Genomic DNA, 14748 nt, shown 5'->3' with positions numbered 1-14748 from the left:
TCTTTACCCTAAAAGATCGGTCCTTTACATTTAAAAACTTTATATCGACCTCTCCACGGAGGCTGCCATGTTTTTTTCATTTTTGGAAGGGGAGGATGAGGTGAGGGGTATTCGGCTGCAACATGCAACTTCACCACTAGATGTCACTAGATCCTACACCCTGAACCTTTAACCTTTTCTTCTCTTGAAGCCAAAACCTGAAGGAGCTTTAAAAAGGTCTTAACAAACGCAGACGTGAAGAACAATGATTGTTCCCACGAGCATCTGTCAACATTCAAGAGGAACAGAACCTGGTGGACACAAGACCTTTATATGTCCAGAGCCCCTGGCCCAAACCATACACGCACACACACACACTCACACACAAAGACACACACACACCCTACCCTTTAACTTCCTCAGAGCCACAAACAGAGGCTGTCTGGTTGTATCATTTTAGTTGTTGAGGTCTGTTTTCCACTAAAGGTTTGTCGACGCAACACAAGCTCACTGCTTTCATAACCAACGCACACAGGAGAAGTGATGTCAATGTAATTAGGAACTTCTTTATTTAACAGTATATCGGGTTGAAACATTTTTATATCTGAATTGATTTAACAGAAATTTGTTTTTGTAGTTGCTTGTTTTAGATTTAAATCACATTATATTGTGCACTGTTGTGTCTTTATGAAGAGCTTGAAACGGGCCTACAGCATTTTTTTCATTCCTTGAATCCTTAAAGTCAAGGTGCTCAGGATTTTCTTATTTAATCTGAACAACACTATGGAATCTTATATCTTTCTAAGTAATAAGATTCTGGAGTCAGATGTGGAAACTACACATTTTAAACTTGTATCGTACGTATATATCACTGAGCACAGCTCTTCACAAACCATGGAGGCACCAGAATCAGTCTGTGGAGCCTCGAATGTCCCAACAGGTGAAATTTATTCATCATATTAAATTATTCGCGCAGGATAAATATCTTTTGTGGACAAGATATAAATCTGATGATTCGATAATGACTTGTGAGAACAAGTTAACTTATGTGCAGCCAATGATTCCTGTTGAGGAGCAGCAAGAAGTTCATTATGTGAATGAAACTTGAATTCTCTCATAAGAGACATATATGAATTTTTATTAAAGTAACTTGTGCACACAATATTTATCATGTGCGAACAAGATGAATAAATATCACCTGGTGGGACTGAGCAGCTCCGGAGGAATCGGTTGCATGAGTCAAAGTCTGCAGACTCTGGAGCCTCCGTGACACATGGCTGCAGGTCAGCATGGCGTCAGCGCGGTGACGGGTTTCAGAGCGAGCCCTCACAGCGTTTCACCCCCCCCACCCCCAACCCCCACCCCCCCATCCCTCACCCAACCCCAAACAAGAACGATGCACAGTGCTCGACTGTTCGCTGCTCAGGCAAAAATCAGAAAGCAAGCAGAAAGAAAAGAGTCCAGACTCTGGTGTTTACATCGCAGTGAATTCAAAGTGAACACATCAGTGTAACTTCCCCAGCGTTCAGTCAGGAGACAGCAGCGAGTGCAGTGCACCACTTCATGCTTCACACACCAGTACCAGTGTGTGTGTGTGTGTGCGTGTACAAGATTGTGTGTGTGTGCATTTCTGCATTGTCCCAAACATTCTCATTGTCATGACAGAATGCAAATACAACAGAAACCCCCTCCCCGAAGAAAACTAAATGATTCAATGGTGAAATGAGATTAAAACAACTGGATAATGCAAACCCAAACAGAAACAGACCAAATGAAGTTTGAAGTAGGAGAGAATTGGTTCTAAAAGTGATAAAGAGCGACATTCATTCCAGTCTCTTAAAGGCGAGCAGGTTGTGTTAAAGTTTGTGCTTTAGGGGTTTGTTCCAAACCTTGCAGGCCACCCTATGTGGGCATTTCTTGCCAAGGCCCAGGGGAGGGGAGATAACTCTCAATAAACTGTACATATCCTTATAATGTATGCGCCCGCTGCAAGAAAAATACAAGGAGGGAAGGTTAGGAGAGGGAGCACACAGGTCACAGAGAGAGAGAGAGAGAGAGCGAGAGAGAGAGAGAGAGAGAGAGAGAGAGAGAGAGAGAGAGAGAGAGAGAGAGGAAAGGTAGAAAAGGAGAGTACATTTATTTACACTAAGATTAAAAGAAGATGCATGCTCAGTCACACACACACTCTCCTCAGAGAGGGGGGGGGGGAGAGGAAGAGGAGAGGGTTACATTCATCTCAACTGTGCACCACAAAGTGCAATCGGAGAAAGAAAGTTCATAGAGCGAGAAAGAGAGGGAGAGAGTTGGATCGTTCTTTTCTCTCAGACGTGTCCGCTTTAACCGGCCCACTTTTAAACGTCTGTCACCACATGATGCACTTCCTGTTGCACCGTGACGCCCGGCTTGGCCCCGTTTTCAGGACGGGAGAGAAAGTCAAGGGTTAAGAGCAACGATACATTCAGCATGAAAGTGTCCAAAAGTCTGTGGACACGTCAGTTTTATGCTACACATGTCTGTAGTTGGTAGGTTTGTGTATTTGCTGTTTTCACGTGTCTGTTTCTGCATTTGCGTTGTTTTGTGGGATTTTCTAAAGTGTGTGTGTGTTGGTGTGAAAGTGAGAGAGTGTGTGTTTGCGTGCTCGCTACTCACCAGGCGGCAGGGTCGTACTCGGCCCAAATCCTTACGTACTCGTCCAGGTGATGCGGCCCCAGGATCGACGAGTCTCTGGTCAGGTACTCGAAGTTGTCCATGATCACAGCCACAAACAGATTCAGCATCTGGAGCAGAGACACAAACAAACACACACTCACACCAAGGTCTTCCCTCGTCAAGTTCAAACAACTACACACTGCATTGAAAATAAAAGAGGATGTCGACCTCTGCTGGTCATTTGACAGAATGCAGGTTTCAGGCACTTCCGCATTGGCTTCACTTTCAGGATTTAGAGTCAACATCCATTTTAACATGCAGAACACAAACACATGATTTCATAATATGGGAAGAGTTTCTAACAATCTTCCCCTTGTGGCCAGCTGCAGTACTGCGAAACAGAACTGATTTCAATATGTCTGTGGTGTGTATTTGAATCATACTTTTTATTCTCCTTAAATCCTTTTTAAGTGTCTTTGAGTTTCCTTGATGAGCGCAACACAAATAAAAAGTATTTTCTTTATTATTATTACTGCAACAATGGAACTTTTTCCTATTAACAGTTAATGTTGAGTCAGTTTCTAAGAGGTGTTGTCGTTTGTCGGTGTGTTTTTCTCACCAGGAAAGAGCAGAGGAAGATGAAGGAGACGAAGTAGGTGTAGGCGAAGACGCTGCCACACTCCGGCTCCGTGTTTCCTGTGGCCGGGTCGCACTCTTTCCCCCCCAGACAGGCCAACATGATGTCGTGCCACGCCTCGCCTGTCGCGCTCCTGCACGAGGGGGGGGGGGGGGGGACACGCAGCGAGGTCAAGCACGGAGAGCGGATTGTAAAGTGAGAGATGGAAGAAGAAGTGGGAGGGACTCACCTGAACAGCAGCATGAGGGCCATGATGAAGGTTTGGAAGTTATTGTGCTCATTGATGGCACTTTCTCCCTCCTCGTGCTCCAGGGCCAGGTTACCAAACAACTACACACACACACACACACAAACACACACACACACAACATAGTTACAAAGAGCTTTACATGCTTGAAACAGGAATAAAGCAAATAAGACCAGGGAATTAAATAAAAGGTGTTTCTGAGCTGTTGTGTTTCCCAAAGTCACAACGACCTTGACCTCTGAACTTTGAACTCCAAAATGTAATCAGTTCATCCTTGACTCCAAGGAAGATATTCCTTTAAGATGTTCCTGTTAACACCAGCGTGGAGGAACAGAGATCAACACTGGTTGGTTGTCAGAGCTCACCTGCATGCCGATGATGGCGTAGATGAAGAAGAGCATGGCGATGAGCAGACACACATACGGCAGAGCCTACCAGAGCAGAAGAAGAAATGTTGGTCAGAGGCGTGAACAGAGCCGGGGATTGAACGTGTGTATGTGCGTTGTGTCAACATGTGAAGACCTTGAAGGACTGGACAAAGGTCCACAGCAGGATGCGAATGGTTTCTCCCTGTCGCAGCAGCTTGATGAGGCGAGCCGCCCTGAACAGCCTCAGGAAGCTCAGGTTGATGAAATTATTCTACAGCAGAGACCAAGGGATGAAAATCAGTTTCACGAAACACAACAAACCTGCACAACCTCCCTCTGCTCAACACAAAAACCAAAAACAACAGCGGAGGAAGGAGAGGACAGAGAGAGGGGGGGGGGAAGGGGGAGGGAGCGAAAACCAAATAAACCACAACTGAAAACATAATGACACTGAGGAGAAGAAACAAGTTTAAATGAGAGAAAAGGTCAAAAGACAAAGAAAAAGAAAAGAGAAGGAAAAAAGGAAAATTATAAGTCAAAGAGTCTAAAGGTCATCATCCAATCTGGTACAGCAGGACGCTTCTTTAGGACCAAATGCACTGATCTCTGGGGGAGGGAGGGTGGGGGGGGGCAGGCAGGCCACACAAGATGGAGCACAGTGCACTCTGCCTGTCAACCACACACACACAAACACACACACACACAAACACACGCACGCACACGTTCTTTTGGAGATAAGAGCATGGCTCGGGGTCTTGTTTCACTTTTTGAATTCTTCCAAATATTGTTTAAAATATTTGGAAGAATTCAAAAATATAAAAAAATTTAAAAAATATTTAATAAAAAATATTTGTCAAAACCAGTTCAAACTGGGATTCAGCTCCATGAATCACTGACGATCACCTTCAGTCAATTCTTTGCAAATTTATTATTCTTTCACTATTTAAAATGCAACGTTTACAGTTTCTGATTCCTGTAGTGTACGGAAATGATATACTTGTGTTTGTGTTTGTGTTTGGTGCACTTTCTGATACCCTCATGTAAGGAGGATGAAAACAGGCCACTATTAAAATCCAAATGTATGATTCTTGGAGCTGGAATCCAGTTTAATAGCCTCATAAAGATCTTTATTTTTTTACCCCCAGTTTTGGATTTATTTAAATGTAAAACAGCCGAACTCTCCCAGGTGAGAACCTGGTGTTTTTTGGTTGACAGGCAAGGCGGGTAGAGGAGCATGAGGAGGAAGAGGAGGGAGAGGAGAAAGGAGGAAGTAGCAATCAGCCTCAGTGCAGGCATGGCATGGCATGGCTTGACTTGGCATGGCTTGGCATGGCTTGGACTGGCACGGCAGCATACTTTCTTCATGGTGGTAACTGGCCTACATGCAGACCAGCAGGGGGCAGCGGGTGCCGAGCACAAATCATAAACTCTAATTCACACATTCACTTATTTAGTTGCTCTAAGAGTGTGAGCGATTTTATTTTGAAACTTTCAATCTAACTTTCAAAATCAAAGAATCTTTGTTGAATTCAAATGAAGCTATAACAGTTCTGATGCATTAAAACGTTGGGATTAACGTTCCCGGTTAAACCATTCCAGCCATTTATAAAAAATATCTGCTGACTTTTTTTATTTCTAAACTATTTTTGTCCCGTTCAGGATCCTGTAGATCGATGACACCGGTTTTCCAGTGATCTGATTGGCCAGTAGTTTGACCATTGCCAGGTTTTGCTCCAGAGCAGTTTGTGAATAAGTTACCATGGTCTACCTTTCTAGGGAACTAAATATGATCCAAACATAAAAGTCGTCACCCAGAGAAGCGCATGCACTGGGGTCAAAGGTTAAGATCTGAGGGAGTGGGTGATTGGGGGGGGGGGGGGGGGGGGGGTTGGGTAGGGAGGGGGTACACATGACCAATGACGATGCAGCATAAAGCTCTGAGAGATAAATTACAAACCAACCAGATTCTACATGTGCGAAGATGTAGAAGGATGAATGGGGAGGAGGTGGTGTTTTATTGTGGTAAGTTGTAGCACATTGAGATTTTTTTGGGGTGAGATTTGGTGTTTTATTGGGGGGGAGGGGGGAGGGGGGGGAAACGCACACCATCACCATCATTATATTCATCATCATCATCATCATCATCATCACAGCACCACCACCACATGTCATGGCGCAGCACGGATGGAGAGAACACGATGAAGGATTTCATAGTGCATTTTGATTGGATGGATTTTATCAGAGGAGGAGGAGGGGGGGGGAGGGGCCAACAAAGTAGAGAGGTTTTAAAGAAAGCATGTAAAGAGATAGAAGAGGAAGACGGAGTCATTATGGGCGTCGTCATAAAAGGCAGAGTGAAACACAACTTCAAGTCAACAACAACAACAACAACAACAAAAGCAAGAGTTAGTGAGCGACATCAGGTGGTTCAGCCCCCCTGTGATGCCTGCATAGAGACCATCAGAATTTAGATTAGGTGTTTAGGTGAAATTGGAGAGCGTGGCCAAGGGGATAGAGCGGGTGTTCTGCAACAAGAAGGTTGCCTGTTCGAATCCCACTCTTTCCCATCTGCCTGCCTAAGTGTCCTTGGCAAGATACTGAACCCCTAAAATGACATGTAATGTAATAATGTAATGTAAAAATTCATGGGGGGGTTCAGGACACCTACAATTTAAATGAACCTAAATAAAAATACTGCAGGAAAAAATGTCCGGGAGATTTTCCTGCTGTTGTGAGCGAGTCTGATCCGGACAATCTCCAATTCCGATTGTGTGGACATTCTCCGGAGTTCGTATCTGAAAACTTATGCTTTAGTTATCACCTCCGCCGATGAGGTTATGTTCCCCCCCCAGGAAATGCACTGTGCCACAGAGCAACCGGCAAACCTGTTGCAAATTAGTGGAGCAGCAGGTTCGCCGCTGCATGACCACACTGAGCAGACAGGTAATCGATTGGACGTCTGAAATAATCAGCTGAAAACATGTCAGTTAATGCCACAGAGCTGAGAGGCTCGTTTAGTTCCCTCTACCTCGGCCGGAGGCGTCGACAATCATCTGAAAACACAGTGATTAGCACAGTTACAGCTAATCCAGTGTGAGCGAGACTTCAGAACAAGTCAGAGAGGTTTATTAAGAAGTCCCACGAGTGGCTCGGGTCACGCTGGACAACAGAGAGGGGCTGACGCCGCTACTGGATTATACGGATTCGTATTTCCCTGATCACAGTCATCTCATGTGTGTGGAAGGAAACAAACTGACACACACACACAGAGATAGAACAAAAGTACAGAGACTTTTGAAGGATTTGTGGTGGAAATAGTGTCCACAGCAAATTTAGATTTTTTTTTTACAAAATCCTCCACGGAATAATGTACAAGCATCACATAGACACACACAGGTCATACTGAGGGTGCAATTAACGACTGAGTCATGTTTGTTAAAGGATCGGTTCAAATCCCTGGTGACATTTACACGTGGTGGCTCATCATGCCAAACAAACCGATATTCATACATACAAGTCAGATTGGATTGGTCCCTCTCCTGTTGTAAATATGATCCTACCACCACCAGTGTTTTTGTTGATCTTGGCGTACAGATTAAAAACAGCAGGAAACAGCTAGTCTGGCCACAAGGGGTCACTGTACCACGTGGGTTTGTTACCTCAGAGCCACACCAGCTGTTTCCCTCTGCAGTTCTTCCTTTTTAGCAGCTCCTCTGAGTGTGTGTGTGTCTAGAAGATGCGATGGACACTGGTTTACAGACGTCAACTAACTGACCTAAAAGGGAAATTCAGCCCAGAAACATTTCGAATCCCCGGAGGCTTTAGGTTTCATCACTGACTACAAGGCTGATGTTTCCTTTGAGTCCACCAAACCAGTGTCATGAGAAAAACAAGCGACGTGTGTCACTTTGTCCGAACTCCCAGAAGCACTTACCCCTAGTTCTGTCACTAATATGTCAGTGATGCTTCCAAGGACGGACACAAAATCAAAAATGTTCCAGGCGTCTCTGAAGTAATTCTGCAGAGAGAAAGAGAGAGAGAGAGAGACAGTTTGAGATGAGTGAGAAAACGAGAGAGGTCTTCATCTGGATCCGTCCCCCATGTGGATCCAGGGACTGGTGAGGGACCCTGACCCATAGTGGTGTTGTAACCAAGGAGGCCGGCTGGAAGGAGGCCGATAGCGTGACTTGCTGTGTACATTACGTTCCAGGTTGTTCAGGGACAGGCTCTAGATCTGTCTACCAAAATAACCTGCTTTATAAATGAATAATAGGATGAAACACTCGAAGCATATAGACTGGGTCAACCCGCTGGAGGAGTGTGTCTCTGCTGCGTGTTTGTGGATTTTACCAGAGGGCCAAAAGCGATGATTTTGAGGATGGACTCCAGGAAGAAGAAGGTGGTGAACACGATGTTGAGGTACTTCAGGACGTCATCGAAGTTAGGTGATGCACCGTCGAACTGTAGACACACAACACAAAGGCAGAGAGGCAATGGGAACACACAAGTTAGACACAAAAGAAAATCAATACCGAGTTTTAGGTGCACACTTCTTCCCCCTGTGCTTTCAGAGCCACAATTTGTGTTTGCATTGTTGCAGTGGTGGCACGGTGGTGCAGCGGTTACATTGTCAACACACACCGAAATCAGAATCCCACAATGACTTTCTTTCCACGGTTCATCACGGTCAACTTCACAAACTCGAGGCGCTCTTTCACCTCGCCGTTCTGCCAAATCCCCCCCCCCGGTGTCTCAATGAAAACCTGCATTTACTGCAGAGTGTCTGTCAGTCTACCTCGGATGGTTAACATTTTATGGCTGATAATCAAAATCTGTTCAGAAAATGTGATTTTTAACCAGGTAACCACACTGTTGAGCTCAGAAAACAGAATTTATCCAACTCAGTCAGACTCGTACCTTCATCATGAGCACGATGGTGTTGAGCGCGATCAGAGCCATGATGCTGTACTCGAAGGGCGGAGATACCACGAACTGCCACATGCGATACTGGAAGCTCAGCTTGTTCTTGGGCATGTGACGGGTGAGAGGCCTGGCATTTATGGCGAAATCTATGCAGGCTCTCTGTCGGAGGAGGAGAGGAGACGAGTGTGAGGGCTCGAGAACAAAAGACCAAAACACAGAAGATTCACGGCAGCCTGGTGCCTCACCTCGTTCTTTTCTAAACTGTAGTCCTCCATCATCTTGTCCCCCTGTTCCTGGAAGGTGATAATGATAAGAGCCACGAAGATGTTGACGAAGAAGAAGGGGAAGACTACGAAGTACACCACGTAAAAGATGGACATTTCCATCCTGTAACCCGGGCTAGGACCCTGATTCTCATAAGTGGAGTCCACAGAGTGTTTTAACACCCTGCGACAGGGAAGAGACAGGAATAAAGAACATTAGACACATGACACTGAAACAAGGAGAAAACATCAACACATTTATTTTGATATGAACAAATTAAAATGAAAATTCTGAATAGATTTGTCATTTTAACATCAGTTTGTCTTACTTCAATTTTAAATAAGCCATCACTTATAATTTGAAACATTTGACGTACTTAATGAAAGACCCTGAAATGCCTGGTTACAGCTGTTGTTTAAAGCTGTGTGTGTGTGTGTGTGTGTGTGTGTGTGTGTGTGTTCTACTCACTGTGGCCACCCCTCTCCAGTCGAGACAGTGAAGAGGGTGAGCAGGGCCCAAGCCACATTGTCGTAGTGAAAATCGTACTTCTTCCACTCCCGCTTCTGCGCTTTAACCTCGTCTCTTTCATACACCAGGTACTCGCCCCTGAAGGAACACGTTTCCATCGTGAAAAACTCAAAAACATAAACTACATTTCTATTGATGTTTGTAGATCAGAGTTAGAGGTTCAGAGTTGGTCCTGTAGAGTGTTTGCTTCTCATGTTGTCCTCTAGGTGGCAGCATCGGCCTGACACAATCATCCGAGGACTCTGTATTTTTTTAAATCTCTTTAAATTAAGTTCATATCCACAGTTTCAATAAAATAATGAAGAAATAAAACCATCTATGCAACAACATTGTGATGATTACAGACTACTGAGTGAAACTTAATGAATCTTTACTGGTATTGGTTCTACGTTTGATACACGACGAACAATACTTCCAGAAACCAGTTGAAAAATAAACTTTATCTAACAAGTTAATGCAGAAGAACAATTAATTAAATAAAGCAACAAAACAAACAAGTGTTTTTATAAGAGTTCGGATAAACAAAGGGATTTGATTGGACTGCGACTAATAATTTATTAAACATCAATTAATCTGCAGATTCCTCAATTTATCCTAATGTTATAGTCTGAAAGTGTTTGGCCAGATCAAGTCTAAATAACCAGGAATATTAAGTTTACAACAACTAAATGAATTTGTCTTTGCTGGAAAAATGACTGAAACAATAAATCTATTCTCAACCCAGTGTTCAAGTTTGTTTTCGGTTGATTCAATGGACGGATGTTTGTGCTCAGGAGCCGAGCGGCTGGAGGCGTGTGGTCACTGACCTGCAGTCACGCTCAAACTCTTTGGACTCGTCCGTGCAGTAGAAGAATCGACCCTTGAACAGCTGAACGGCCACGACAGCGAAGATGAACATGAAGAGCATGTAGACGATCAAGATGTTCAGCACGTTCTTCAGGGAGTTGACCACACAGTCGAACACGGCCTGTCGGGGAGACGTTCACCAGTTACTCCTTCAGGCTGAACGTTAGATTATAATATCTGTCTGAGGTTGTTATGCAGTGCAATATGTGTACAAATATATGTTTGAATCATAACTATCACTGTATGCAGTGTTTTCTGATATCAATAGTAATATTAGCAGCATTACCCTTAGTACTACATATTCCATTGTATATTGTACTGTACTTTGGTCATATTATACTTATCATATATATATTATAGATCTTCGGTTGAGCCATATTGCTGTTCTGTCGATTATGTAGTTATACATCACAACATTTAATTTGATTCAATGTTATCTGCACTGTATATAGTATATTTTCTGTTTTTGTGTTCTTATATATACATTTTTTAGTCAATTGTATTCTTGTATTATCCTAATTATTCATATTCTAGGCTTATAAGGAGTATATCATCTTATCCTATAAATATAATAATTCCTAATGGTGACGAGTCAGTCCCCTGAACATTCCTGTGACCCTGAAAATCAGCGCCCGGGGTTCAGGCTGATTCATGCTTTTGTGTTGAAACTACGCACGAGGCCGAGTGTCCTAGTTGTGTGTAGGTGTGTGTGTGAGTGGCGTTGCCATTACACCACCGAGACACTAGTGGCGGTAGAGTTTCTGTGTGGGTGTTGGGTGTCTTCCTATTTCTGGTGCACTTCGTAACAAGTTGTCACGGATTGTGTTGGAGCTGATAGACGGTGAAGAGCAGTTACTTTCTCTAAAAGAATTCTAGCGAGGAAAAGAAGGACGTGTTCATTTCTTCTACTCAATGTCTACGGTGTAGCTTCATCGCAGAAGCATGAATTCGGCTTTGGGGTTGAGAGACGCACCACCTGATGTCCTGAGTCGTACCTTTAACTTGGGGAGTCGCTTGATGGTCTTTAGAGGACGCAGCACCCTCAGCACTCGAAGGGACTTGATTGTACTGATGTCTTTGCCCTTGCTGCTCCCCCTACAGTTCAGCCAGGGAACAACAACAACAGCGTCAGGGGACGATAGACAGCGGAGCCGAGGAATGAGGAGATGGAACAATCAACTCTCTACCCAACCCTATGGTCAACTATCATATGGATAGAAAGGGGGTGAGGGGGGGTGGAGGTATGTGCTGGACTTCATCTCAAACATGAACTCTACAGTCAAACACCACACGATGGGACATCTTGTATCAAACACTTCACTCGTGTGGACAATCAACGCTCTCAGTCTCTTCTGCTGCAGGACAAAGACTCTGCGTCCCGTGAGCGTCAAACATGAAACCGGGTGAAGAGCGATCAGTTTCCTGACCGCCTGGTTTCATGGACATCGAGAAGCAGCATCATCTGTTTCATCACTTATCGTAATCGTCACACAGGAGACATTCACTCATTCCAAATCGACAGGCAACTCCCGGCAGAGTGCCCAGCCAAACCTCTTTCTTTCTTTTTCAGTGACACGCCGTTCGGTTCTTCGGGGGAAATGGGAGTTTCGACAAGTGGACACATGGAGTTAATTCACAGGGTTCGGATGACGTCACAATAATCCTGAGTCTGTTCACACACGTCTCACATAGCGTCCTTCTCCGTCTCGTCCCAAACTTCTGGTAAATTAAACCGTGGTTTTCTCGAAGGAGGCGTGGCCAGGAGAGCGAGGCTATGTGAGACTCTCGGAGCATGTGATGTCATGCTCTGCAAGTGACATCACATGTCATCTTAAGACACACAAGCAACGGAAAAGTTCAAACGAGCCGCGAGAGCGACCGGAGGAAACGAGTGGATCTACAAATCACGTGGCGACGCACACAACTGAACCTCGTGCTCGTGATTTGTACGTGAACCACTCTCAGTGAGGAGGACTCGGGCTGTCAAGGGAGCAAATAGCCCAGTTGATCTTTACTGTAAGTGGACGGGCCATTTTCAAAATAAAGAACAAAACAAGAAACGAGGCAGGAGGCGTGTGGACGGCTGCCAAGAGGAGAGGTCGTCCATCAAGGCTCGCTCTTTAACTATGAACTCAGCTCCCGTGGCAGGAAACCTAAGACAATTCAATTCAAGGCTGATTGATTGAGTCTGAGCCTCTGCAGTTCTACATGTTTGTGTGTGTGTGTGTGTGTGTGTGTGTGTGAGACTCGATCAATAATCAATAGGCCTTCCTCCTCTGAAGCTGAGTAGGACTGAGTTCTCTCTATCAGAGCAGCTTGAGAGTATTAGAGTAAAGCCCAGCGAGGCCAAAGGTGTTTGGAATTAACGACATTCCTGCTACACACACATGCACGCACACACACCAGCTCAACGACAGCAGCCTCTCTGAGTCTGGAGTTTAACGTGTGAGAGCGCGACGTGTCATCGAACCGTCCCTTCGCCTGAAAAGGTCCTCCAGCGGACGGAGACGTGGATTAGAAGAACTACAGGGTTTTGAGTTTCAGACTCTCAGCACCTGCAGGACTGAACGTGAGGATGTGGATGGTTTCCTGTTTCCTGTGTGGCATGAACGTCACGGCGCCAATGAGTACGAACGACCAGAAGAACAAAGAAAGAAAGAGAGAGAAGCCTGTTTGACCCGGTGATGAAGAGCAAGGGACAGAGCGGAGGAGGAGGAGGAGGAGGAGGAGGAGGAAGAGGAGGATGACACTTTACCGGGTGCTGGTCCTGTCGAGTTTCAACGAAGGTGGGGACAGCGAGAGTCAGTGACAGCGACAGGAAGAGAGACAGAGACAGGAGAAGAGGAGGACGAGGAGGGCGAGGAGGAAGAGGAGGAAGGTAAGGAAGGAGACATAGACACACATTGATAGAGAGAGAGAGAGAGAGAGAGAGAGAGAGAGAGAGAGAGAGAGAGACAAACAGACACAGGACAAGAGAGAGGGGGTTTGGTAGAAACAGGGAAAAATACATTTACATGAGAGACAGACAAAGAAGGAAGGACAGCAAGATGGACATAGCTGCTCAGTAACGCCCCCCCCCACCCCCCTACAACACTACACTCCTCATTTTACTCCACACCCCCCCCCCCCCCCCCCCCCTTAGTTCCATAACAAACCTATGGGATGTTTACACACCCGTCTCCTGGCAGATTCAGTGATTCCTCTGTGTTGTAATAAAACACACATTTATTCCTTTGCTGTGAAAGTTCAGGGTTAGGCAATCTGAAATAGAACCTGTCGTCCACACACTAGATCTATCAACTCGTCGTCTAGGATTCTGATTGGATGAGAATATGACAGATCATCAGGGCAACGTCAAGAGAGAGAAATGGGAGAAGTCCCGTCTTAATATTAACACAAAACTTGATTCTCCGGGTTATTATAATAATTCTTATGGCCCTAAAAACTGAAACACAACCAGATGTAGATAATAGTTTTATACATTTGGTGACTGTGTCGTTTTATCTGGTCGACAGAAATGTAACCACAATGATGTCATGGGCAGATCTTTAACATTTATGTGTCTGATTTACAGTTTATAGACACATTATTGAGAAATTAAGAAAGGAATGAATGTGGACATTGTGTGGAAACAAGTCTAAATGCAAACATGGTCTATTCTCCATTAAGACTGAAACACTTAGCTCCACTCAAGAGACGTCCACACATTATATTCTCAGGCGACTTCTGGAGATCTACAGACCAATAAGAGCAGCCGCTGGCTCAGAGTGTGGATGCAAACCTTCCTTGTCTCCTGGCTTCTTCTGCCCAGCCACCAGCTCTATGAAGCATTACCTTCACGGCCGGAGGAGGAAACTCGATTGCTGCATCCATCTACACCGATTCTTATCTTATCGCACCATAATGATCAATTAGAGCAGCGTGCAGCACAATCTGCCCTCATTAGATCTGCAATCATCTGGTGGGATTTTTATCAAAGCTCTTTTGCATGCACATCTGCGCAGGGGGAGGAGAGCGGCACTAAATCTAAACAAGTGGCCGGTTCCAGGTTTTCTTGACATGTCACAGAGCACATAGGCGGAGCCTCAAGAAACCAGGACTTGTGTGTATTGTCCCATACACACACACCGCCAACAGGACGACAGGGCATTCTCACAGAGGGCTGCGACTGCATGCAGCTCCCAGTCACAACCACGGTTCATTCAGCGTGTACTGTGGGGGGGGGGGTGATGGGAGCCAGAAGCGCAACTGTTGTGTTTAAAACCCAGAAGAGTCTGAAGCCATTGCACTCTGACCATGCTAAAAGA

General features: G+C 45.0%; 1 protein-coding gene across 1 annotated transcript in view; it reads right to left on the bottom strand.

The window, feature by feature from the left end:
* Positions 1-14748, bottom strand: part of cacna1ab (calcium channel, voltage-dependent, P/Q type, alpha 1A subunit, b) — a 101043-nt gene that overhangs the window by 30006 nt on the left and 56289 nt on the right. Inside the window, exons 26-38 of the mRNA XM_062388442.1 lie at positions 11437-11536; positions 10402-10562; positions 9536-9673; positions 9049-9250; positions 8798-8962; positions 8231-8341; positions 7815-7898; positions 4035-4151; positions 3878-3943; positions 3495-3595; positions 3248-3398; positions 2629-2756; positions 1869-1965 (exon numbers count right to left, since the gene is read on the bottom strand). Coding sequence (XP_062244426.1) covers positions 1869-1965; positions 2629-2756; positions 3248-3398; positions 3495-3595; positions 3878-3943; positions 4035-4151; positions 7815-7898; positions 8231-8341; positions 8798-8962; positions 9049-9250; positions 9536-9673; positions 10402-10562; positions 11437-11536 — 1621 coding nt within the window. The remainder of the gene's footprint in view (positions 1-1868; positions 1966-2628; positions 2757-3247; positions 3399-3494; positions 3596-3877; positions 3944-4034; positions 4152-7814; positions 7899-8230; positions 8342-8797; positions 8963-9048; positions 9251-9535; positions 9674-10401; positions 10563-11436; positions 11537-14748) is intronic.

This window comes from Platichthys flesus, chromosome 5 (genome assembly GCF_949316205.1).
Source record: "Platichthys flesus chromosome 5, fPlaFle2.1, whole genome shotgun sequence".
In the NCBI taxonomy this organism is placed as follows: domain Eukaryota; kingdom Metazoa; phylum Chordata; class Actinopteri; order Pleuronectiformes; family Pleuronectidae; genus Platichthys; species Platichthys flesus.
Note: the sequence above shows the minus strand (reverse complement) of the source record. Positions and strands in the feature narration are given on the sequence as shown.